The sequence below is a fragment of the Paramisgurnus dabryanus genome, chromosome 4, assembly GCF_030506205.2.
Source record: "Paramisgurnus dabryanus chromosome 4, PD_genome_1.1, whole genome shotgun sequence".
Classification (NCBI taxonomy): domain Eukaryota; kingdom Metazoa; phylum Chordata; class Actinopteri; order Cypriniformes; family Cobitidae; genus Paramisgurnus; species Paramisgurnus dabryanus.
In genome coordinates, this window is record NC_133340.1 from 14,151,567 (window position 1) to 14,178,230 (window position 26,664).

General features: G+C 36.4%; 1 protein-coding gene and 1 long non-coding RNA gene across 2 annotated transcripts in view; one reads left to right on the forward strand and one right to left on the reverse strand.

The window, feature by feature from the left end:
* The window catches only part of LOC135746715 (uncharacterized), a 252,692-nt gene extending 244,137 nt beyond the window's left edge, over nt 1-8,555 (forward strand). Inside the window, exon 3 of the long non-coding RNA XR_010531614.1 lies at nt 8,481-8,555. This is a non-coding gene — a long non-coding RNA (uncharacterized lncRNA). The remainder of the gene's footprint in view (nt 1-8,480) is intronic.
* Nucleotides 8,556-23,018: 14,463 nt separating this feature from the next.
* Nucleotides 23,019-24,748, reverse strand: LOC141282093 (E3 SUMO-protein ligase ZBED1-like). The gene is made up of 3 exons (XM_073814566.1): nt 24,074-24,748; nt 23,337-23,928; nt 23,019-23,038 (listed from the first exon to the last, which is right to left on the reverse strand). Exons 1-3 carry the CDS (start codon nt 24,527-24,529, stop codon nt 23,019-23,021), a joined length of 1,068 nt encoding a protein of 355 aa, XP_073670667.1. The 5' UTR covers nt 24,530-24,748.
* Between the last annotated feature and the right edge of the window lie 1,916 nt (nt 24,749-26,664).

Sequence of the window (26,664 nt, forward strand, 5' to 3'; positions counted from 1 at the left end):
TAAATCTATATCCATTGAGTTGAACCAAGTATAAAAACCGGCCCGAGAACCGGAATCGAAAATTGAATCGAGAACCGAAATCGAATCGATTTGATAGCTTGTGAATCAAAATCGAATCGATCTGGAACATCTGAATCGATACCCAGCCCTAATGTTTAAGCAGTTATTTTTTAGATCCTTAAGCAGGTTCTGGGCTGGAGCAAAGTGAGAGTCTACCTGATAAGATCTTAGTTTTGCTTTTTAATCTAATAAATTCAGTATAGCAGTTATTTCAATTTAGCTTTTCTTAGCTAAACAATGTGTGCATTACAGTATCTTAGTTTGCTTGAATGACAGTCATTTATTAAGCTTGCACAAAGGATGCTGTGTTTCGCTTGTATGAGTTGACCTTTGATGATAATTACGTCACAACAGAGGACCACAAAAGACATTTGTTAGGCATCCCATCCGGATTTCATTTTTTACCGTTGGTATCAATGAAGGGGTACTTGAGTGATATGACTGTGATGAAACATAAGAGCAAATATTTGAAAAAACACCGTCCTTGGACAGGACACGAGTTTATACTTTACTACACCATTTATCTCGACTTGCAAGATGCATTGGAAATGCCAATCCGATCTTCTGAGCAGACATTCTTTTGAAAGGTGCCATTTCTCAAGAGCGTAGAGTGATGTTGTTTTTGCTGGGAGCAGGTGGATGGCCCGTGTTTGACCCTGTGAAGGGTTGAGTCATGTCTGTTGGTCCTCTTCATCTGAAAGGTTTGGAGAGTCAGGCCACCCACCTCACCTTTTCACAACCGTGTCACCTGCGCTCGAGAAAGGAAAAGTTCAGCTTGCGTTACAAACGGTGACTCATTTTTTTACGGACACTTTCTCCATACTGTTAAATTATGGATTTGAATTCCTTTTCCTCAGATGCCTAAGTGACTCGGCGCACTGGCAAGTCAGTAAATACATCTCAAGTTTCTGGGAGTTTCTGCCAAAAAATGGGAAAGTTGTCAGGCGGTGCTGGAAAAATTTCCATAAGGAGCAATTGGCTGTCAGAATTGGCTGTCAGGCTTTTTTTGTCCTACTTCCTTGCAGAATTGAACCCAGCCACACATTTGCTATGGATTAACTTGACAGAGAACTTGGGATGCTGTTCCTGAAAGGTCTCTGTCATACATATGTAGTCATGACTGGGATGATATGTGAATGTGTGTGTGTGTATGGGAAAATGTCTATATGGGTCTGTATCTGGAGAAGGGTGCACGCATGGGGGCATGTCTGTGTGTGCTGATGCGTGACTGCAGGAATGCCACTTTTTTCATTGATATTTCCCTGTTGCCCTTCATTCCATCCTGCGGCCCCCAGTAACACATATTTATACATATATTAAAATCAGGAAGTTACTTTTCAACAATAAGTCGTGAGAGTTGACACTCTCCTCATTCCCAAAGGGAACCCCTAGTGTCCTGTTTGTCTATGCATGTCCACTCAGATCAGTCTGAGAAGCTCCAGTGCTACATGTTAGCAAAAGTCTGTCAGAGTTTGTTTTACCCTGTAGATTCTGTAGAGAATGGATGCAACGCCGGACAGTCCAATCGTCTGGTCGACCACACACCCGTTTTTAAAGTGTTCATTTAAATTGTACCAATTAATTCTTTTAATATTAAACATTTTCACTATCATGAAACCCTAGACATTTCATGAAACAAAAAGGCTTATATATTTATAAAATCTTTAATTGTCATCAAAATTCTGTTGAGGTTTTATTTTCTAGCTTTGCACCAGTGAAAGCACTTAAAAGTGAAACTTGCCTGTAACATGACATCACTACACTGAATAAAAATGATTCATTGAATTTGCTACATTTTTTAATGTAAGAACTATGCAATTATATGATCTAATTTTAGAAATATGCATTTAGTTAACTTCCTCAATTTAATTTAGTTAGATTAGCACAATTAAATTGAGTTGATCACCAATGCTACTATTATCAAATCAGGTTAGACTGTAAAAAAAATGCAGCATGAAGTTAAAACAACTTGGTTTTGCAAATCAATTCAACATACAATTTTAAGTTTTGACTTATGAAAAGTTGACATAACTTATAAAATCAAGTTGAAATTGTTTAACTTACTTTAAGTTTAAGTAGCATAATATGTTGATTTGACAAAAATGCTGCATTTTGTGTACTTAGATATAATGTTAATATAAAGCAACAGCACACATTAGAAAGATAACCATAACCAACACTCAATTGAAACAGAAGCTGCTTTTGGCATAAACATTTCAAATCTAAATGCTTTCAAATGAAGACATTTCAACTGACAGAGTAATGCTTTCTGATCAAAACAACACTAAATAACTGATACATGTTAACAAGACTCTTCTCTTCCTAAGCAAATGTACTCATCTGCACAATGTTAACTGTTTAAAACCCAACAACAAAACTAACTCTTTCAAATACTAATATATCAACTTACTAAAAGTCCCCTTTTTTCTTATCTTAATTAAAAATGCATAAAATAGCACTTTATTTTGATATTTCTCATTATTCAGTCTTATTCAAAGCATGCTAACTAGACATCTCTGCCCAGTTTTAGCAATTTTGCTTTAATAGAACACAAATTATTCATGTAGTCCCAACTTAAATGAGTCAAGTTTACATTACAAACGTGCAATACAAATAGAAACCACTTAATATTTTTCATTAAAACCAAAAATAATTTGAATGGATTAAATTAACACATTTTAATTACATTAGATTTAATTATGGTCAGAAGATTTAAAAACATTGTTGCCTTATATAAACATCTATCTTCCCACCTATCTCTCTTTAAAAAAAACAATTTCTAAAAGAATTCTTATACACTTATTTCTGTAAAGGTCATTGTTTATTGTTTATTTGGAACCCCATAAGCTTCCACAAAGTAGTTGCTAATCTTCCTGGGGTCCACAGATTTGTACAATACAGAAAAATCATTCAAACAAATAAAATGAAAACAAAAATACAATTAATACTCCAATCACATCACAAAACTGTACCTATGCATATTAGTAGTAGCAGCACAAGCTAAAGTACATCTACCTTTAAAAGCATATTTCACAATTTCTATAAAACACATGTGTGCAATTACTTTTACGTATATTTGTAGGAACATGACGTGTTCACTTGACGTGTTTTATAAACGTGTCTAAAACCAACATATACCAGCTTTTCAAAGAAAAAACACCGTGTGTGATACTTGATTACCTTATAAAAAATATACCAACAATCGTAAATGTAATTTATTCTTAACTAAGAGCCATACTAATTTTCTATGCATATCAGTAACATTAGCCTAAATTGATAATGAAGCACCAACCTAGCAACCTAGCAAGTTTTTTTAAGTGTTTCTCCGATGCGCAGTACTCAAGATGCGATAAAACTATTGACTTCACCACATCTTTTAAAGCTAAAGGCGAAATAAATGTAGATCATTTCCTGGCCATTGCTTTACCTTTTCCCATAATGCTCATTATCTATATGTTTGGACCAGGACAATGTATTGTCAAGTTTCACACCCAACAAAGTAACATCTGTTACTTGTTCCACTGGCATCCCATCAACAAATAAATTCAAATCTGCAGCCTTAGAAATATGGTATTTTTGGCTAAAAAATATGCATTTAGTTTTTTCTATATTTAAATTAATTTGTTAATTCGAACCCGCTTAGAAATAGTTTGAAGCTCATCACTCAATTTTTTCCTGATTAATGTGCTGCAGAAAACATTGTAGAATCATCTGCAATGTTTTCTGCAGCACATTCATGGTCATGAAATCTCACTGGCTGAAAGTGTGGGAATCCAGAGTACTGCTACAAGTAAAAAGAGATGATGTCACACTTTTCTATGCCTTTTTCCTCTCACTTGATGCAGAGAACCATTATGATATTTTATTTATTTACACAATGAGGTATTATAAGATATTTTGCTCTAAGCAAGTTTTAAAGGTTGTCTCTCTGCACATAGAATATTGATTTGCGTTGGCAACAGTTCATAATTAGTGCTCTGTTAGGAAACAAGATGCTTATCTTTCTGTGTGGCCCTGGAAATAAAATGAATGCTATATGATATTTGGCACCTTTTAAGCTTGTGTAACTTTATCATTTTCCTCACCCTTTCCTGGATCCCATCACCGGCACAAACTCCACCACGTGTCATTACCCAATGCACACCGTGTACCGTAACTAATCTAGAAAAGACAAAGCAGATTTACCCAAGTAAGCATTTCTGGACATCATAAAGAACCTAACTGTGGGTAATGGGAAGTGAAGAAAGAAAGAAGACAGGAAGACAGGCAGAAAAAAGAAAGAACTGTCATGGCGACTCAAATCTGTGTTCCCTCCTTTTGGCCCAAAAAAAACTTTCCAAGAAGCATCTAATGCTTAAATGGGGTCAGCAGAAGGTTAAAAAGCGCTACACGAGCACAGTCATGAATATTTGAACTGCTGACTTGAAAAGACTTGCAGTGTTCATAAGGGAGGTGGCTCGTGTCACATCCTTTTCTCTTCTCTGCCGCTGAGCAGCACTTGCCCTCTCCACCGCACGTTTTTAGCCTCTGTGTTAGGTGGATATGAATACCCCCCTTAGCCAACACACCGCTGCCTCTGTGCTGCTTAATGCTTATGGCAAATGTTCTATTCAGCATATAGTTACCATAATGTCTATTCTAAACCTTATAAGCTGAAAAACTGCAGAATTTAGGTCTTGTGATGATGATGATGATAACTGTGGCGATGATACATTTTCTTATTTTTATCAATAATATTTGTTTTTTCGTTATAGCTTTTGACTACAGTGCTACTATATATATATATATATATATATATATATATATATATATATATATATATATATATACCCTAAAAACTAGAAATATTTTTTGTTTGGTAACAAAGAATATATATATATATATATATATATATATATATATATATATATATATATATATATATAGTAGCACTGTAGTCAAAAGCTATAACGAAAAAACCTATACTAGGTAAACCGGTGAATCACAGCCATGTAATAGGTTTCAGGTCCCTACAGTACAAAATGGTTTGAAAAATAGTTACACTTGTATATAATATAATTATTTTGACAATATCTCTCTTTCTCTTGTAATATTGATTAATAATTAAAGGTTTTACGTGCTGAATGTCAGTCAGTCAAGTCACAAGTCCCAGAAGTGCTTTCATTCTGGTGAAACAGTTTTACACGTCGCAAGCGCCTTAAGTGCCGGTTAAGAACAGCTCCATTAATCAGCAAAAGGTTATTCTTTCCATTTTTCAAAGTCTATAAATTAATTAATATAACATTTTACAAGAAACTCTGGTAATGTTGTTTTTAACACATGTGTTAAAAGCATATAATGATTCTAGTACGGCCTTTGTTCCACATACATTTGTGTCTGTTCTAGTATTATTTCAGTAGAGAAATTTTCAGGCTATTGCATCTTAAATCCCATCTCTACAGACCAACTTTTGCTAGATTGTCCGCTACTGATGCGTTTCCAAATGAATTTTCTAACAATAGATTCAGCGCTCCGAACTTCTCTTTTCCCGTCCGTCACACTTCCAAACAGGCGCATCTGGTTCAGGCAGACTAGACTATACTCAGGACATGCAGACACAGATTAGCAACGAGGAAGCCGTTAGTCATGGTGTGTCCTACAATAGCCCACCTCTCTATCTGTGCTGTTAAACTGTCCAAGCTGCTCCGCAACATTAGGTGCACATTTAACGGAAGTAGACATGTTAAATTGAATCAGCTGGATCAGTTTAAACAACACATTATTATTAATATATTATGGGTTTGTCAAGATGCCCTTTAGCAAGTAACAATAAGTAGCATCATACATATTCATTTAATTCTCTTTGTAAGCCATATGCAAAAATGTGTACTGTATCATTAATATATTTTTTCTTCATGTAAGTAAGACATATGACAGCCTGAATCTGACATTTATTAGTATTTTTCAGTACTACAATACTTATTAAATAATTGGGGTTATACATTCCCTTTATTTACTGGACCATAGTGGAATTTTGCTCAGAGGCTGTTCTTCACATAACCTAATTTATCAGTTATGTTTCAACTATGTGCGTTCCAACTCAAACTGGAGGAATTGCTTTTGCAGGGCATTGTGGTGCCGAACGTATGCACTGTGAAACGAAGCAGGGTTGGAATGTTATGACTTGAAGCTAGCAAAGGACAGCCAATCAGAAACTGAGGACCACGTACCTTATATCTCCATCAGTGTACTGAAAACACTGAATTGGAGTAAAAAGACATCGCATGAGGCTAAAAACAGCCAACAGCATGAACAGTGTGATAACCCAGGATTCTGTTAACCCAGAGTTAACCTGGGGTTAACTATTTCAAGTGTGAAAAGCCCATTATATTCAATCTGATTGTTGTCTAGAAGAAAAAATTGTGCTATTCATATTTGTCTTTTTCTTCTTTGAGGTAAAATATCACCTTGTAAGTGATCTTAACTTTTTTCATTTTCCAGCTTACATGCCATGTTTAAATATTTACCATTCAAAAATGAATGGCAATATAAATTGAGTCCACATTACCTGAAGTGCTCTTTAGCTTTGGACTGTTAAATGCTGTCTTTTATATTAAGAAATAACTCCTAGGTTTAGTGTGTTTGATTCACTGGTGTTGCAATTTGTACATAATTCTAAGTGAGAAATCTCTACTTCCCTTTTTCTATTAGCAGTATTGAAGTGCTTGCTTTATTTTTCCAGATCACTGCTCATGCATGGGCCACATATATTAAATCTAAGCCTGAAAAAATATCTTCCTCACAATATCCCCATAGATATAAATCTCTGATATTTTTAAACATAGAAACTGATTTGAGCATTAGACAAAGTTTTTTGTGGTTGGGGTGAGTAGAAGCTTTATAAAAAAAATCTGTATCGCTATTACGTGCAATAGACATAAATTTCCTGCAATTTATTTAAAAAAGCTTTAACAAATTATAGCATGCAGCACATTCTGCCAAAAGGATTATTATTTGAAATTATCTAACATTAGCTGGGTAAACTTTCCTGGATTCCTTGATAATTGGTTAATGGAATAATTTTCCTAATCTGTCAAATCTATTAAATTGCTTAAATTAAACCAATCATTCACTTACCTCAAACTTTATCATATAAATTGCATTCACTCACCGGGGGTTCATATTTTAATGAAGAATATGCATTTAAGAGAAACATGTATTTATGTGATTTGTAATAATGCACAGAACATAACACATCATAAACTCTGTCATTAATCACAGTGCTACAGTATAATGTGTGTTTAAGAGCCAGTCATTTTAATCCTTATATTTGGGAATCAGCATAAACTAATAAACCAGAATTAGTATATAATAAAAAATAAAATAAGTCATCTATAAGCTGTGCTCCAGTTGTCAACAGCATTTAAGTGTGCTGTATGACTGCCAAAGAAAGGATGATTTGTTTTAATGTTTTTGGAAGCACAGGTTTAGAGAAATGTACCAAATTACACGAGTAAATCAAGAAGTTGGATTTATAAAAGAAAATGGTTTGTAATAATGTTATCTCTTCTCAACAAAATAAGTCAAATTGAAATTAGAAAATGATTAAAAATAAATAAAAAGAGACATTTCTCGTAGTTTGTACTCTTCATGAAGTCCATTTTAGATAACTTGGAGAATCATACGCTTGTATGTGGTCCCAAAAGAGACATGATTTGAGCAAACCTAAGTGCATAACTTCCTAAAAGCTGTTCCCAGACCTGTGCGGACAGGCGCGCCTTTCATCAGCAGGGGATAATAACCGAAACGGTGCTAGACGGCGTCCCCCTGGAGAGCCCACACTGATTGATTCAGGAAAATGTTTAAACAGATGATACCTGAGGGGACGCAAATAAATTGTGGTGTGGGTTCTTATTTGTGGAAGAGATCAATACCATTCAAAATGAGTTTGGGACCCTGTGTGCCTTGTCTAGTGGTTTAATATAGAGGAGGTGAAGTGTCTGCATTGGAGTTGGACAGGGAGAGAGAGAGAAAGAGCACTCAAACCTATCCTAAAGGGCACCAATCAAATCTGTGTTTTACAGCGAGTCAATCATCAGTTAGTGCTTTTATTTTCTGCAGCAACTTATTTGAACTTGAGGTATCAGAACTTTGTTCTTCTCTTAGGTGTAATCAGCTCTCCTGATAGCATGACTGAAACTGTGTTATGTGTGTTTTTGATGAGAGATGGGACAGTAGTGCATCAGATCGCATCGCACTGAAATGGACCGGCTGTTCTTATTTGCCTTTCTAAAACAGCCAACATCTGTTGTGTGTGTGTGCCCACGTATCCTCTCTGTTCTGCTGTGTGTCACCATAGAAAGCTCAAATAATACAGCAGTCAATTATATTTCAAATAACACGTATTCAAAGGACTAATTGTGTTCTTTTCTTTATTGCAGAGTTGAATATCAATTTATCAACACATCATTCAGACGAATCGGTTCAGCTTATGAGGAAATGCACAAAGAAAAGGTAAACCGTGCAGATGTGCTGTTTTTGTTGTTCTTTGTTGTTGGTGGTGTTTATCTTTATACCACTTAGATGGACTGATACATTATTTCTCATTCAAACGAAAAGATATGGGGGAATACACAATTGCGACGTAATTGAATCGCGCCCGCTGATAGCACCGTTTATTTATATGCGCAGCCTGAATTGTTTTTAGTGTTCAATTCACTAAAGGAATAATGCAAATCGGGTAAAGGCATAGATTCGTTCACAGAACCTGTGTGAAGTGCAATCTTAGCCGTGCGATCTCCAATGCTTTAACTGTGATCTGGTATACATCGCTGGAATTGAACAGCTTTACTTCACCGTTGTTATCTAGGCATCTAAATAGGAACTCAAGGCAATGTTTGGTCATTTGATGGATAAATGGTGCCATGATCAATTCGTGAACGTACACAAATACCTCTTTTAAATTAAATTCAGTTTACCACCCGCTTTCGACCGGTGGTAATAGCGTGATGGTAATCGCACAACCCATAATGACCTTAATTTACATAGAAAGGAGGCGTGTTTGTGCAGAAAAAATGACAATGGCTTAATTTAATGCTCACATCAGTGCTATTTCGGCACATTTAGCACCTGGTAAAATGGATTACAGATGGTGGTGGTTTTCGAAATACTACATAGAAAATGGCTTAGCAAATTTGCCCCAAGGTTTTGTTTTTCATAACCAAACACCTTCGCTTTTTATGTATAAAGAGTCCACATTAAGTCCAAAGGTGGTCTCAGATTTGTACTGATAGCATGTTTCAAGGCTGTTTTCTCACTTACACATAAATTTACACATGATGAATATCTATAATTCATGGAGACTGGTGCTAACCCTGTCTGTCATGACCTTTGTCATGTCCTGCCTGCTGCTACTTTATAAATAAACATCTGTTCATGCCAGGCCTTCAACTGGCGCCTACATGTGTTTGTACATGGCAGCCCCAATACATTCCCTAAACAATTTAAGACTTTAAAGTTTTTATGAGATTTTTCTCTGAAGGAACAGCTAATAAGAGTTTAATGTACTGTGTAAAGACATTGTAACTTGCAAAGCTTCTTTCCCAGTGCAGAAAGACTATTGAAATAATGAGTATGTGCATACATAAATTCCCAAATTAACACATTAAAAATGTCTATTCTGTTCTCCCAGACATTGTGAGGTTTTAAGGAGGAATTGTATAACTCCTCAACACAAGTAGTTGTTATTCTGTTGCCAAGTACTGTACTGTAACTACATGCGGGGTGAGTAGGACAGCATACCATTCACCAAATAGTTTGCTGTCCTAGCTGTGAGGTATCACCTGTAGCTCTGCATTACCTTCTGAAAGTTCCCATCATTGGGAGAGAGTGGTTGAAATGTGTTTTAAATAGGGTCGTTTATTATTTTATTGTTTTATTGTGCACATTTCATGTACTGTGTAATAATGCAATGCAAGTTTGAGATTCAACAATCATCACAGAAGGTATGTTAAGTCATAAGCGTTTACACTGAACTAAAGGAGTACAAAATTGCTTGTTTAGTTCTAAGGATAGGAGAGATAAACTATTTTAGGTTGTGTACCTTTTCAAGCTACAACCTATTTGAGGTCAATTTAGAGAATTGTTTTTAATCACAATATAAATGTTGCCTTGTATATAAATATATATTATTATTATAACAAATGCAATAATAAAAACAAGACTTCTTAAAATATACCTAAATTATCTTATAAATGTATATTAATGGTAGCCAACAAGAAACTTAACTTTGCTTGATACGTTTCTGTTCAAACTACAGTGTTCGCTCATATACTTAAATAATCAAAATGACAATATAAACCCACAGGCAATCAACCATCTGCTACTGCACTCACATAAGTCTTTCATTAGTTAAGATCAAAGTGATGATTTAAAAAAACTGTTTTAAATTTTAATTAAATGTAATCTAAGACTTTACATTACAAATAATCAAAGTTAACCTGAAGTACACACACCTGCAACAATCAGAACACCAAGTAGACTGGCCTAGACTAGCTAATTCTGGTGATTTCAGTTTATAATTGTGTTTCTTAAGCCTTTTTTAAATTGCTTTTGTTTTATCGACAGAGCAAAGCTGTACAAGAAATAAAAAATAAATGTTTCTTTGTGTGTGTGTGCCTGTGTGTGTGCACAATAAGCAAGAAGGTAGGTTTAGTTTTTCTTCAGTTACGACTTACAAGGTATTTCATCAATTGCAATACAAGTTTAAAATTTAATGCACACTTAAATCTAGTGAGAAATGAATTAATGAGTCAATAAATTAAATTAATGAGCGACAAATGAATACAAATTCCCACCAACGATTTTGTAGCCTCCGCATAGTTCTTCATGACGTTGCGCATTGTAGTTCTTTAAAAGCTTGTAAAATCTCTATACGTGCTCAACGTTCTGCGAGAGGAGTTAATCAAAGCCCATAAATCACATCCGCAGGCACTTCCAACATTAGGCACTCAGAGGCAGTCACCCATGTGCAATTAATGGCAATTAAAGCAATACTTTTATGATGTCTGCTACTTGCACTACAAAGAAGTAATTGCTTTTTACGGCTTTTAAGTCGCTAGCTGTCGTTTTACAATGGCCCACTAGTTATGAGGGATTCCCAAAAAAACATGCTTTTCAAAGGGGTCTACATGTACATTACTCTAATGGATTAATAGTCAGTGTTTGGTCATCAGCCAAATAGCTCTTGTTCATCCTTTTTCTTAAGGAATCCACCGCAATGGTTTCCAGGGTTTTCCCATACCAGCGGTTCTTATGGAGTGCTCTACTTATTGCTTTGATGTCATGTACTTGGCCCATATCTCTCACTTTCTTGCATTCTGTGGTTTTATTCTCCCATTTCTTGCTTCGGATTTTCATCACCCTCATGACCTGAGTCCAGACGTAATGCCTGCTCTGTTCTTTACTGTGTGGATGGCCTGAAGTCTGCATCCAACTGCAGTCAGGGTTTCATTTACAGTCCTCTTCGCTCTAAGCTTTCTGTTGCATTTTTCTCCATGTCTTTAATTCTTGATATGTTTATAATATATATGTCACATTCATACAGCATAGAATGAAATGCAAAGCTCTCATTAAACATTACTTAAAAACAGCTAAGAAATATGAATAAAAGAAATATGTAGCCCATAAATCACCTTTTTTATTGCAGTGGGAAATTTAATATATATATATATTAGGGCCGGGACTCGATTAAAAAAATTAATCTAATTAATTAGAGGCTTTGTAATTAATTAATCTAAATTAATCGCATTTTAATCACATATAAATATTTGACCTGAGAACATTAAGAAGTAATTTTTTTACATGGATTTTTAGTATACACTCTTAGAAATGATGTGTTAATTTTATACACATCATTGTGCGGTAAGCTTTTAACACATTATGTGTAATTTTAAGACATTATGTGTCATTTTGTGTTGATTTTGTGTTCAAGTATAAAACATGTTGTGTTAAAAGTAACACAAAATGTGTTGTTTCAATAATAACACAGAGATGGGTGGATTCCAGGATGACGCAGTTTGTTGTCCCAGAATCAACACTAATGTGTTGTTTTGACTGTCTGTGTTCCGGTACCTATTTGCGCGGATCCCCCACCTCACGTATAAAAACAACAAAACATAATATACTATATAGCCTATATTAAAATTAAAATATAAAAAATATATTATGCACATTTTTAAGTTGCACATCGTTTATAGTTTTCTTAAGTGGGATTCAGATGTGAAAAGCGCTGCGTAATGTACGCGCTTTTAGTCTTACCATTGAAACTTAACAAAATTAAAAAATAAGAGGTGATATATAGCTTTAGCCTACATAAATGCTTGTTTCTTTAATGTTGCAAGATCCTCTTCAGGTTTTCTTGCTGTTATGTTTATAATAGTTCATTGTTCAGAGTTCATATTGATGATCTTATAGTCCATTTAACTCTTTCACCGCCAGCGTTTTTAAAAAAAGTTGCCAGCCAGCGCCAGCGTTTTTCATGATTTTCACCAAAGTTTAATGCCTTCCAGAAAATGTTCTTATTTAAATATATAAACATACAATATACCAAATGAAAGAACAGACCCTCTGCTTTCAAACAAAAAAAACCGTTTCATCCTACCATTAGTGGTTCTTTTGCAATCAGCTTTTGAATATGGGTAGGTTTTTGCAAAAACACCATATTTTGAGCAAAAAGCAGAAATAATTCAATTTTTATGACGGACTTTTCATAGAGATCCGATTCAGAGCGATCTTTAAAACAGACACGGACATGCAGCAGCTTGGCATAGGGCAATACTTCCGGTTTTAAAAAGTTGCGGAAGGGCGCCACCTGGTGGATAATAGCGGTATTGCGGAAAGACGGAATATCTCGTCATTGGCGGGGAAGCGTTTTCTCTTAATTGACGAGAAATCTCGTCAATGGCGGGGAAAGAGTTAAAAATTTTCTTACAAACTGACTCTATTCGTCAGAAAAACACCATTTAACTTTTTTCCTTTACCTGCCGTCGCTATTCTCTGTGCGTGTCCTCCGTCAAAGTAGCCTATTAAAATTAATATGAAGTTGATTTTTGAAAGTCTTAAGCACACCGCAAATCAAACGTGCTGCTATATGCTCTAAATGCGCGTGTAAATGTAATTTCTGGGGACTGCCAAGCTGATTTTTAAGTGATATAGGCTACTCATTGCATGTTTTGGCATTCGGTAGCATATGCATCAATGAGATGCACGGTGTTGCTTTTAATGTTCTTTTTAATTTATATTCACAAAACCTAACAACAAAACATTGTTTATAATTAGTAGACAAATTATTTGAAACGAAATTCATTTTAAAGTAGCAAACAAAACTTAAATTAAACTCGCAATAAGCTAATTAAATTGAAACAAAACAACATTACAACAATATTTAAACCCAGCAATACTCAAACATTAACATATAACAGACATTAGGATACATGTTAAAATAATCTGTAGTTTGTTGGTAGATGTTTATTGGGCAAAACCTCCGTTGCAAACCTCCATTTACCAGAATAAATAATTTTTACTTTGAAACTGATGCGTTGTCCCGTTAAAATCAGCTGTTCGTTTAGGTTCCGTCTACTTTTATTTAAACTGCAGCACAACTCCGGAGTTCTCGAACTAAAACAGGGTCTGCAGCATTTACGAATGACTCCGTTAATAAGTGCGATTAAAATGCGTTAAAATGTTTAACGCGTTATTTTTTGTGTAATTAATTAATCTTAATTAACGCGTTAAAGTCCCGGCCCTAATATATATATATATATATTAATATATTATAATATATATAATAAAACTTCCATAAAATCTTTTTTTTTGTGTATGTTTCAAGTATAAATATTAAGGATGGTAACGATGAACGATTAAACAAAAAATATATATATATTAAAGTGACACCTGCTAAACATAGGCATACCTTAACATTAGAGTGATGTATGTTTTATTGTTATGTTAAATTTTAATTTATAAATGCAAGTTTGTATTTGCGATAAAAGAGTCTTAATGACATATAAAAAGTATATTAAAAATAAAGTAATAAACAATTCACATATCTAGACCAAGCGTGCCGCACAAGCCCTGAAAACTGAAGCCAAAACGTCTCGATCGCCCCCCAGTGACTGGTCCTAGTATAGGTCATAAACCCCGCCTCCCCCATGTTTTTCAATGAATAAATAAAACAATTTGATTAAACTTCAATAATCTTTTTTCTGAAGCTGGTTTTCTGTCATTTACTGTAGTTTTTATCACCCTGATGTAAATTCAAGTGCTTGTTTTTAGTTAGTTATTTAATGCTATAAAAACTGTGGTGTGACATCATGATTGACAGCTGTGATATCCGCATTCTGCGAGAGCAAGGGAGGGGTCTTAATTTTGCGGCTTTACTTCCTGCTCAATACTGCGCAGACTCAAAACCCAAGATGTCAGCGCCGTATCGTGACACTGGTGGCTTCACTTTTCACCAATGGAAGAGAGCGAACGGCCGTTGTCCATCTTTTTTACCGTCTATGATCTACCACACCAATTATTATTATTATTAGTAGTAGTAGTATTAGTATTATTGTTATTGTTATTATTATTATTATTATTATTCCAAGCAGCAATAATGGAAGGCTTATTTTCTGCTTTCCTTGACTTTTCTGCACCAGAATTATTTTGGCAGCTGCAGACCAACATTTCAAATTTGTTTATGTTTTGACAGTCAATAGAACAATTACAGATTCTCAAGCTTGTTTGTGACCGCAGAAGGGGTCTGGAAGGTTTTTTCTCCCAAGCTCTCTATTTTTCTCGCTTTTTGAGTAAGGCAGCCTCCATCTCTTTTAGTCACACAAACATGGTGAATCCAATGGATTAAGATGAAGCAGCTGGGGTTCCATGTGTGTGACCAGCTACCTGAATTGAGACATCTGCTTTAGAGACAGTTTGATGAGAGATGATGCATGTAGCAAAAGGTGTTTCGGGAAATATTTGTTCATTGCCTGATCGCCTTAAATATTTGCAAAACACAACATACAACTCACTGATCTTACTTTAGACTTTCTTGCACTATATACTCTGATTTGTTTAAGTATAGTACTGTAGGTGAGTTAGATTAATGCAATATTTAGTGCATACAGTAGGTCTTCGGTGAAAACAATGACAGTGATGGCAAGAACAACGAGCTCAAATGTAGCATTGCAAAGTGAATATAATAAGCACTACTTTTCCCTCTTGGGGTAAAAGGCAAGAATTTTTATGTAATGTGAAACTTATGCTCAGGAAGATAGTCTCTCCACGTCTGTGGCAAGTAATTAAAATCTAATGAAGCACCTCACATCATCACATTCTGCCACAACATTTATCGTTTCTCTTTAGTCATTCATTTAACATTTTTAATATTGGGGCATCCAACTTGTTTGACATATTTGAACTTTTTTAAGTAACACAATAGTTTCTTTCCCTGGTAATTAGTTACTTTTGTAATGATGTAACACAGTTACTAACTCAATTACTATTTGTGATTTTTTATTTTTTTTTAAACCATCCTAACAATGTTCCTGTGGCAAATAGGCCTGGGGCGGTAACCGAATTACCGCCATACCGCGGTCACGTGACCCATGCCGCGGGTCTGAGCTCCTTACCGTCATAACCGCAAAAAAAAAAAAAATACACTTGAAACATTGGCTTGCACTTGTGTGTATATGTGGGGAAGTTATGCACGCAGCTTGTTAACTGAACATTAACCTGATATGATTTTTAATATTAATTTGTCATTCAGCCGCAACAGATCAACAACAGAATCAGGTTTCATACATTATTAAATTGTCACGCAACATAGAGCACGCGATCAGTCCGAGGATTGATATCCAAAGAGGTTAGATTGTCTCTTTTTCATCTAGCCTACCACAGGCCATTTCTAAAGCAGGACACATTTCAAAAAGTTTTGCTTTTGCGTCTTTCTCCGTTTGTGGAAAAAAGACAGATGTTTCTGGTAGGACAGACGCGGACTGCCCGGGCGCGCGCGAGACAGACGCGGACTGCCCGGGCGCGCGCGAGACAGACGCGGACCGCGTCATCTTGCGCACACACACGCGTCTCCGTGCAGCTTCAAAGCTATACTCAGGCACGGACACATATGCAGTACAAATGATTTCTCATACAAATGGTTACTTTACCAGACCGTCAGGGCAGCAATAATTTGCGTCATTTACATGCCATTCATAAATTAAGGATAGAAAGGTGGCGAAATGTCTGTAGGCACGTTTAGACACGTGCAATGCGTTAACATTTATTTTTAAAACTGATAATATTAATTGTTCATGTTGTTGAATGTTGAAATTGAAGAAATGTGGAAGGAAATAATATTCACTTTACATGTTCCTTATGTAATTTGCACATGTTTTGTATTGAAGATAAATAAATCATGCATGTTATTTAACTGGTTGTCTTGCCAATAAACCGCAAAACCGCGGGAATTTGTTGATTACCGACCACGGTAAGAAAAAATCCAAACCGCCCCAGCCCTAGTGGCAAATACTATAGGTCTGTTTAATGTACTTTGCTTAGTTTATGTGATGTATGTTCATACTGCATGATGTCATCAATACTTCAAGTATAAGGCATTTTGCACCTCATGAAATGAGTGATTTTCTTAGAAATGATAAAAATAGATAAAAATGACTTTTGACAGTGAACTTTTGTTTGTCTTTTATTATAATGGAGCTTTTTGTTAATGTACAAAACTAAAATGGCATATTTAACATTTTATTTAATGCCTATGCATAGGGCCCGGGACCTTGTGCTACGCCCCTGTGAACTCCATTTAAGGTTTACATTAATGCGTGTTCAGAGAAATCTGATTATGACCTTGGTTTTGCTAGCTCCCTGTTTTACCAGTTGAGCTTAAAGGCCGTTTCACACGGTACGCGGCAACCGCGAGTGTTTAGTTCTTTTTCAATAGGAGACGTGCGGAAAGCGGCAAAACGGGGGCGGTTACAGAAGTGAAGCGGAGTTGGTCCACACGCTTTGCTCGTGCACCCAAAATTCTGTTCCTTCCCCGGACATGGTACTTCATGACAGGCACCATTGAAGATAAACATATTTGCACTAAATGCTGCACAAAACGCTTCCAATACAAGAGAAAACCGCGTACCGTGTGAAACGGCCATTACTCTTTCCCCGCCAGCGCTTTTAAAAAAGTTGCCAGCCAGCCCTAGCATTTTTTATGCTTTCACAAAAGTTTAATGCCTTCCAGAAGAAAAAAAAAATCTTTAAATATATAAACATACATAATGAAACAACAGACCGTTTGATCCTATCTTCATTTGTTCTCTTTTTATTATCTCTCAAATATTTGAACAAAAGGCCGAGATAATTGCAGTTTTGAAAAGGACTTTTATTAGAGATCAGATTTAGTTGGCAGCAGAAATGTCCATTACCACTGTCGTAATAATTTAGCCTACTGCAGCAAAGCTGGCTCTGAGTGGATTGTAGGTCTGCCGTAAAACAAGTTTTTGTAGTTTTCACTCAAACTGCAGGACCGCGACCCGACGGTTGGAAACTTCTTTAGTGCGGTTTTGGCCGATAGAGGGCTGCAAAGCGAACGTGAAAGTGCCGTTCGCCCTGTTTCGAGTGGATGAACGACTGAAACTTTTTTGGAAACTTTATTTTAGGGTAAAAAAACCTCTTTGGTGTTGCTTTAATTGACAAAATTAAATGAGTTAGCAGATTATTGCTGTTTAAGGAAAAGGGAATTGTTCAGGTCTTTCCTTGAGAAACAAGCTACATGGGCCATTCTAGGATTTCGTTCTTAGGGAGGCTAAGCCCCTAATTAGAATGTGAATAGAGAATTGTGGGTTTTTTTGTAAATCAGGGATGTAAACGAATTTTTATCAACTGTGTATTTTTTTATTATTGTCACTCAAAAAATACACAGTTGTAGTAATGATGGCCGGAACTCCAAAACATGGTATTAAAGTTATTCATGTGTCACAGTTTATTGAAGGACTGCTAACAATTTGTATGAAAACACACTGTGCAGTACTTTTTGTTATACATTGTAAAAAAATACATTATTTTGTTTCCAATGAAATCATAACAGCATGCATAAAGTTGTTCAAAAACATGAACCTGCCCTGATTCTTTACATGACTGACATAAATCATACATGACCCTTATAATCCCTAATCTGAAAATAAAAAGTTATGTTTCGGAACAACATAAGGGTGAGTTAGTTTATAATGGGGTGAGTTACCTGTATCATCATGTTTATAAAACTGCACTTTATTCTCCATCATCGCTTACCTGTCCCTGTCCTCTTTACTGGGAACTGTTTTTCCACCTGTTTGCTCCCTCTGTACTCCAGCATTTAAAAACACTGGTATTATAAATTACACTGCCAAATTTTACGAAGACACTACCGCTCGCACTCTAATACGCCACTGGTAATGCAAGGCAGCCTTGCATGTTCAAAACAGCTCTCTTTATCAAAACAGTCATGCATTTTGGAATTATTTTAACTTCTACTTTCATATAAATTATTTTCAAAATAGAAATATACTTATTTAAAAAAAAAATATAGCTTGATAAAGTTTTAGGTGGCTAAAATGTAGGGCTGGGTATCGATTCAGATGGTCCAGATTGATTTGATTTCGATTCGCACGCTATCAAATCGATTCGATTTATGATTTCGATTTTTTTTTTACTCGATTCTCACTGAATATAGATTTAAAGGAACAGTATGTAGGATTGTGGCCAAAACTGGTATGGCATTCACAAAAATTGTGGCTAAAACTCGTACTGCAACCACAAAGCTGGTGGCCAATACACAACATGACAACATAAACATCAGTTGAGGGCTGCAACTCCACTTTTTAAATGACAATATCCTTCCCATATTTGAAATGAAAATGATTTCTTAATGTCTAGTGACATATCAGGGCCATTTTATAATTAATTGATATAAATTTCCTACATACTGTTCCTTTAATACAAATACTATATTTATAAAAAAAAGAACAGTGAACATACGTTTACAAGTGGGTAATTAATAAAAAAAATGTATAGCCACAAACCTGTATATTAAACTCAGAACCCATCTCTAATTGTCAAATGCATACAATTATGTTATAATACAAAACAATTTTGATGCAAGATGAAAAATGTATGCTGAAAAAAGTCAGAACAGTCGCATTCCTTGATTAACAGGATCAGGTTAATTCATAAAAAAATCAATTCGTGGCCTTTGAGAAATGATTTTGAATCGACCACGTAAAAACAACGGATTAATTGAAAAATTTTGAAGATTAATCAAAGACATTTTTTGCCCAGCCCTACTAAAATGACAGACTTGCAAGCGAGATGTACGAGGTGTGGATGAGGTGAAATTATAGATCTGGCTGGTGATTCCTTTATGAAGTTTTATTTTAACAAAATTTGGTAGGCGCATGTTCATATAATCAACCAATCAGTGCAAGAGGAAGCTGGTATAAAAAGCCATCTCTCCTGCGGGATGAAGTTTCACAGCATCCCTCCTCCACCCCACCACCTCACTCTTGGCTGTTTCTTTTCCCAGTGATAGAAAAGGAGGGGAGCACTCTGGGTTCAGGCCAAATTCCGAGCTCGGACCCCTCCCCGGACAGCATGCCAAATACGCATAAATTAGATATACAGATTATCTTATTGTGATTCCATGTACGTGTAAACTCATGTACGTGTAAAGCTCACATTAAACATGTTCACTGCAAACACATGTTACTTTAAGCTGACAGCTTCAATAATGATACTTCACAGTCTCTTACAGTAAATCCTTCACCTCCATCACAACATACGATTTTTCTACTTTCTACGCACATTTGTCTCCTTTTAATACATTGTGCTGATGATTGAGCGATAAGAACACAATTCTTCAATTCTTGTTCATGACAAATCTCTTGCTGACAGTCAGATATAGTTTCATTAGTAAATGGAGGACAAGTGTTGGCATGTGAATAGCCTTTCATCTCCCATCCAAAAACACCTTCAGCCCCTTTAAATGATGTGTGCCGTCAGCAGCCTATTGATTTTGTATCGCAGATATGAAGTCTTCAAGTGTTCAAGGTTGACAAGGATGACTGTGAACTGCCAAGTCCAGTACTAGTCACCACAACATCAAACTGTATACTGCCTCATCAGCCAATCACAGCACTGAATCAAGAGCATGCATTCTTGTGAAATTACATTTAAATGAATGGTTTAGAAAATAACACTTTTCATAGTTTGTTATTTTCATTCCCTGAAATTTGTGGAAACGGGGAAGCAATGTTCATCAAAGGCACTCATAACAGTCACTGCAGATGCCGAAAAATGAGGGATAACTATTTTAAGCATTATCTTAAAAGATTAGCATCTACTGCACTCTTTATGACACCGAAAGAAAGACAAGCTCAAAGAAACAGTAGTGTTGCTTTGATAACCACACTTTTGTCTGGCAACTGTAAAAAGGTTAACAAAATGTTGTCCTTGACACAGGGTACACAATCATTCTCATAAACTGCATGTCACACTGAGCACTGACTGTATACTTAGGCATTTTAAGTGATGACATTTGCACATGCTTCAAATTTTTCTAGCTGTCTTTGGCTTTGTCCCTTGCTTTCATTTTATTTTCACGACATTTTAGTTTTGAAACGTTAACAGCGTCTTTGAAGGGTTCGTTTTTTTCCTGCATTCCACATGCTTTTCATTTCATATTGAAGTGTGCATGAATATGTTTTCTATTTGTGCAAAACTATTCAAGATGCATTGAAAATGTGTACAATCCGAATAAAAGAAACAACCAAGGAGAAAGACTGAACAAAATACAACCAAATCCTCTGTTGTGGATGTTAATCCTCTGTTGTTCCCATGTGATGGATTTGGAAGGTTGAAATATTTGATGGTATTTCTCTTTCATATTCTTCTGCTGCATATTGAATAAACATTTAAGTACAAGTTTAAGTAACGAGTTAATGAGTGCGCATGGTGTGTAAAACACGGTTTGTTAACAGACCGGGTTTTGTCACAGAGCGGGTGTTGACAGGGTTTCTAGGTTGCGTGGTTAAATTGACGTTGGTGACGCATCATTAGCTTAGTGGGGTGAAATAATAGTGCGTGCCACTGTTTCTTTAGCTTTGTTTAGCGTAGTGTCCTAGCCTCCCGGGATGAAACATGGGGAAATAGGTGTATCTTTCTGTACCAAGTGAATGTTTGCAGCCCTAACAAGACACCCAGGAATAGGAGTTTTATGCGCAACACAAGCCAAGCACATTCTGGGGGCTCAGAGAGCCTCAGTGGCTCCTAATGCTCCCCTGACACCGCGATTGATGCTCCAGTTACTTTCGTCCGCTTGAAACCTCCTACAGCTGTCCCTATATGAGCTTTATTTGCCTAAAACTAGTTCAGAAACATAAGGCTCACCTTAAATCATTTGAATAGCCCTAAATTGCTACCAAAGAAGTTTATTTGACACTCATTTGCTTCGGTCATGGTGGTACAATCCATTAGAGTAAGTAGCATAGGAAACATATAGATATGGGCTTGAGTGGCGCTATGGAGGGAATACAGTACATGCACAAAAGGCCTGGATGTGCATTGTGCTACACATATGCAGTCTGTTTAGTACTATTATAAGTTTGTATATAAATTTGTTCACTCTTAGTTAACTTTGTAATGGTTTCTCATTAAATACTTAAAACAGTGTGTATCTGTATGAGGAAATGGCATGATCAGTTAATGTCCTTTAAATAGCTTTGGCAAAATGCAAAACACCCTTCTATCATCATAAAAGCCCCTTACTTTATATAGAGTCAGCATCTGCACTGCATTTCACTGAAATGGTGGGAATTCTTTAGGAGACTTTTGTGTGTTGGGTTTTTTAAGTTAATAATGTCTAAGTAATAATGTTTAAATTACAATGTGCTGGTTTATATTTATAGCTAGATTGCCTACAGGTCTATTTTCACCATGGTTTAAAAAAGGGCTGTTTAAGATTGGGAAATGGGCTTAAATTACCACTCATTAAGTTCTAATTGAGCCTTGCCATGTTGAATATTAAATATATATATAATATTTATATCTTGATTAAAATGCTGACAGATTTGGAAAGTGAATTTGTTTTGGGACTAACATACTTTAACATACACTCACATATAGGATTATTAGGAACACCTGTTTAATTTCTCATTAATGCAATTATCTAATCAACCAATCACATGGCAGTTGCTTCAATGCATTTAGGGGTGTTGTCCTGGTCAAGACAATCCTCTGAACTCCAAACTGAATGTCGGAATGGGAAAGAAAGGTGATTTAAGGAGTTTTGAGAGTGGCATGGTTGTTGGTGCCAGATGAGTCGGTCTGAGTATTTCACAATCTGCTCAGTTACTGGGATTTAGTGGTGGCGAGACGAAGCTTCATAAAGCTTTGAAGCTTTCCAGCCAGATGTGTTATAAAGTGGTTCATTTCTCGAGGCTTCAAATGCACGCAAGTGACACCTGCTGATCATTGGGGGAATGACAGCGCAATAATGTGTGCTAGAGGAATCACTAATATATATATATTATAATATATACACACACACACACACACACACACACACACACACACACACACACACACACACACACACACACACAATGTAAATAAAGTTATTATAAGTATTTATGAAGAATGTTGTTTCTTCATTTTGTAAAAACTTGAGTTCTTTAAACTTAATTAAAGAAATGTCAATAAGTTATTCATATTGACAAGGGGCAGTGAAAGTGCTTGTGTAAGACTACACTGAGGGCAGTGAAAGTGCTTGTGTAACATTGGGGGGGGGGGTCTATGTGTGTTATTTATTTTTGTTTAAAAACAATATCTGTTCAACCACCTTGGGGCTGATTCTGTTTCTCTTTTTTGAAACAATCTCCCCAGCCTTGGAAAATATTCGCTCACATGGGACAGAAGACGCCTGACAACACAAAAACTTTTGTGATAGGACATATAGGTGAGGGTAAAACTTCTTCTGTGTTGCCCAGTACTTCAGAGGGTCCTCTCCTCTTGCAATATTTGTCTCCGCCAAGTAGCGCTGAACCTCCACCATGGCATCTGCTGTATTGTTTTGGGCTTTTTTAGTTTGCTCAACAGTTGCATCTAAATGACGCCACAAGTTACCTGAAATGGTTAATTTTTATTATTATTTATTAAATATTTATTAAATGGTATGGGTAAATGTCAGCATAGTATACAGCATGAACAACATACAGTACCTGTTGTTGAAGATCCCTCATCTTGAGGCGGCACTGCCTGTGCTGTGGGTGGTGGTGTTTCGTGTGAAATTATAAATGCACATTCAGAAGTCAGTCTCTTAACAGCTTCATTGCCCTTAGATGGACTGAGGAAACCAAGTGTTTTAAAACGTGGGTCCAGGAGAGTTGGCAAAGTAAGAATACTCATTGATTGCAAATTATGCATTTTTTCTCTCAGCTGTCGCATCATCATTTCTGCCAACTGTTTGGCCATCACTGATGTTTTCTTCCCCATTTCCTCAGATAATGCATGATCCACCATTTTAAGTAGAGGAATTATTTTGGATGCAGATACCTGCTTCTCCTCACACAGCTCCACAGTTGCCTCATAGAAAGGAGACAAAACACCCAGACACTCCCCAATGTAAAAATACTCCTCAGATGTGAGTGGAGAAGTATCGGTTTGAAGGGATGCCATAGTTGCACCCACCGCCTCTCTCAGCTCATGAAGTCGCTGAAACATTAGAAAGGTGCTGTTCCAGCGAGTTTCCACTTCTTGTAGCAGTTTCAGATGTGTTTTCCCTAAGTGTAACTGCATTTGCACAAGTCTTTCCTGTACAAAAAATAGGAACATAAGTATATGAGGGACACTTAGAATGACATAATAAATAATGTAGTAAATGTATTTTACAATATTGATGATGACAAGACTGACAAGAACATTATGTGAAATGCTATGTGAATATTCTGTGACATACCTTAGCAGTGGTGCTGCATCTGAACAAACTTACAAGCTTCCTGGCCTTTGTTCTCAGGTCAGGAAGTCCAGGAGTCTGGTCTAGTGCCTTTTTCACCATTAAATTTAAAACATGTGCAATACAAACAGAATGTTTTAAATTGAGCTCCCTGGCACATGCCAACATATTGGCTGCAGCATCTGTAACTAGAGAAGTTACTTTGTGTGTAATTCCCCATTCTTCCATGATAGAAGCCTTTACAGCTGCTAAATTTGCAGCAGTGTGTGCTTGTGGAAATTCCTGCACTCCTAAAAGAACAGTATTAAGTGTTCCCTCATTTATGAAATGGCATGTAACAGCAAGATAAGCGTCCATATTCATTGAGGTCCACATATCTGCTGTCACGCTTACTGCCACAGCTTTCTTGACCTGGGCCTTAGCTTCCTCTTTGGCCTTTTTGAATTTTTCTGCCACCATAGATTTTAGAGTCTGAAAATAAAATGAAAGATAATTACATGTGGAATTCTTTATATAAATATTTTGAGTGCATATCAATGATGACACATACCTGTCTTGTAGGCAGAATATATGTAGGGTCCAGTTTGTGAACAAATGCCCTGAACCCTTTATCCTCTACCAAGGTGAATGGCTGACAATCCTTTGCCACCATATCAACCAAGGCCTCATCCAATTCCTGTTTCCTTGAACCTAAAAAAAAAGTGTGTGTGTGTGTGTGTGTGTGTATAAATATAAATAAATAAATAAATAAATAAATAAATAAATAAATAAATAAATAAATATAAATATATATATATATATATATATATATATATATATATATATATATATATATATATATATATACACCTACTTTGGCTAGGTCCAGCTCTAGTCTCCTTATCATGCAGGGCACGGTAATGCCTCAGCATAGATGAGGTGTTGGAATTATATCCAAGCTCTTTATCACAGAGTAAGCATTTCACCTAGGATTTAAATAACACCAGTAGGAGGGTCAATCTATAGACATTGAACATTGAAAGGTATTTAAATCCTTTATTAATAACATCATGAAATAATAACATAATTAGGCTAAAGACAAGACAAAAAAATCAACATACCTTATTGGGAGAGATCAATTCAAAAAACTCCCAAACAGGTGAATACCTTCTCTTTTTAGCTGACTCCATACTATTGCAAAGCAAAACGTTAAGAACAATTAGCAAATCTAACGAACCTACTCACTGTCTCTTACCACTGACAACCCTCGAGATCCAGAAGAGGTTTGACACTTCTTATAACCAAAGCGTCCCGCCAAAACCGAACCCTTTCTGAAGCGCTGCCCTCAAACGAGGCTTCGAACGTCACCAGTGACGTCATCGCCCCCAAATGACACATGCCTCGATACAGAGCTCCGCCGGAGAATACCGGACGTGCTCGATACACGCTTCGAAGCCTCGGTATCAGGATTAACATCACTACTGGGATTTTCACGTACAACCATTTCTAGGGTTAACAAAAAATGGTTTAAAAAGGGGAAAACATCCAGTATGCGGCAGTCCTGTGGGCGAAAATGCATTGTGGATGCTAGAGGTCAGAGGAGAATGGGCCGACTGATTCAAGCTGATAGAAGAGCAACTTTGACTGAAATAACCACTCGTTACAACTGCGGTATGAAGCAAAGCATTTGTGAAGCCACAACATGCACAACCTTGAGGCAGATGGGCTACAACAGCAGAAGACCCCACCGGTACCATTCATCTCCATTACAAATAGGAAAAAGAGGCTACAATTTGCACAAGCTCACCAAAATTGGACAGTTGAAGACTGGAAAAATGTTCCCTGGTCTGATGAGTCTCGATTTCTGTTGAGACATTCAGATGGTAGAGTCAGATTTTTGCGTAAACAGAATGAGAACATGGATCCATAATGCCTTACCACTGTGCAGGCTGGTGGTGGTGGTGGTGTAATGGTGTGGGGGATGTTTTCTTGGCACACTTTAGACCCCTTAGTGCCAATTGGGCATTGTTTAAATGCCACAGCCTACCTGAACATTGTTTCTGACCATGTCCATCCCTTTATGACCACCATGTACCCATTCTCTGATGGCTACTTTCAGCAGGATTATGCAACATGTCACAAAGCGAATCCTTTCAAATCGGTTTCTTGAACATGTCAATGAGTTCACTGTACTAAAATGGCCCCCACAGTCACCAGATCTCAACCCAATAGAGCATCTTTGGGATGTGGTGGAATGGGAGCTTCGTGCCCTGGATGTGCATCCCACAAATCTCCATCAACTGCAAGATGCTATCCTATCAAAATGGGCCAACATTTCTAAAGAATGCTTTCAGCACCTTGTTGAATCAATGCCATGTAAAATTAAGGCAGTTCTGAAAGCAAACATGGGTCAATCACAGTATTAGTATCGTGTTCCTAATTATCCTTTAGGTGAGTGTATGATGTTTATATGTATGCATGCATGAACATATGCATGTATACATGAAAAGCTACAGAATAAGAACAAAACTTTCCAAGGCAACACTGTAGAATGTATACTGTAGAACTTTAAAAGCCATATAAATCACTTTGGGTAAAAGTGTCTGCCAAATGCA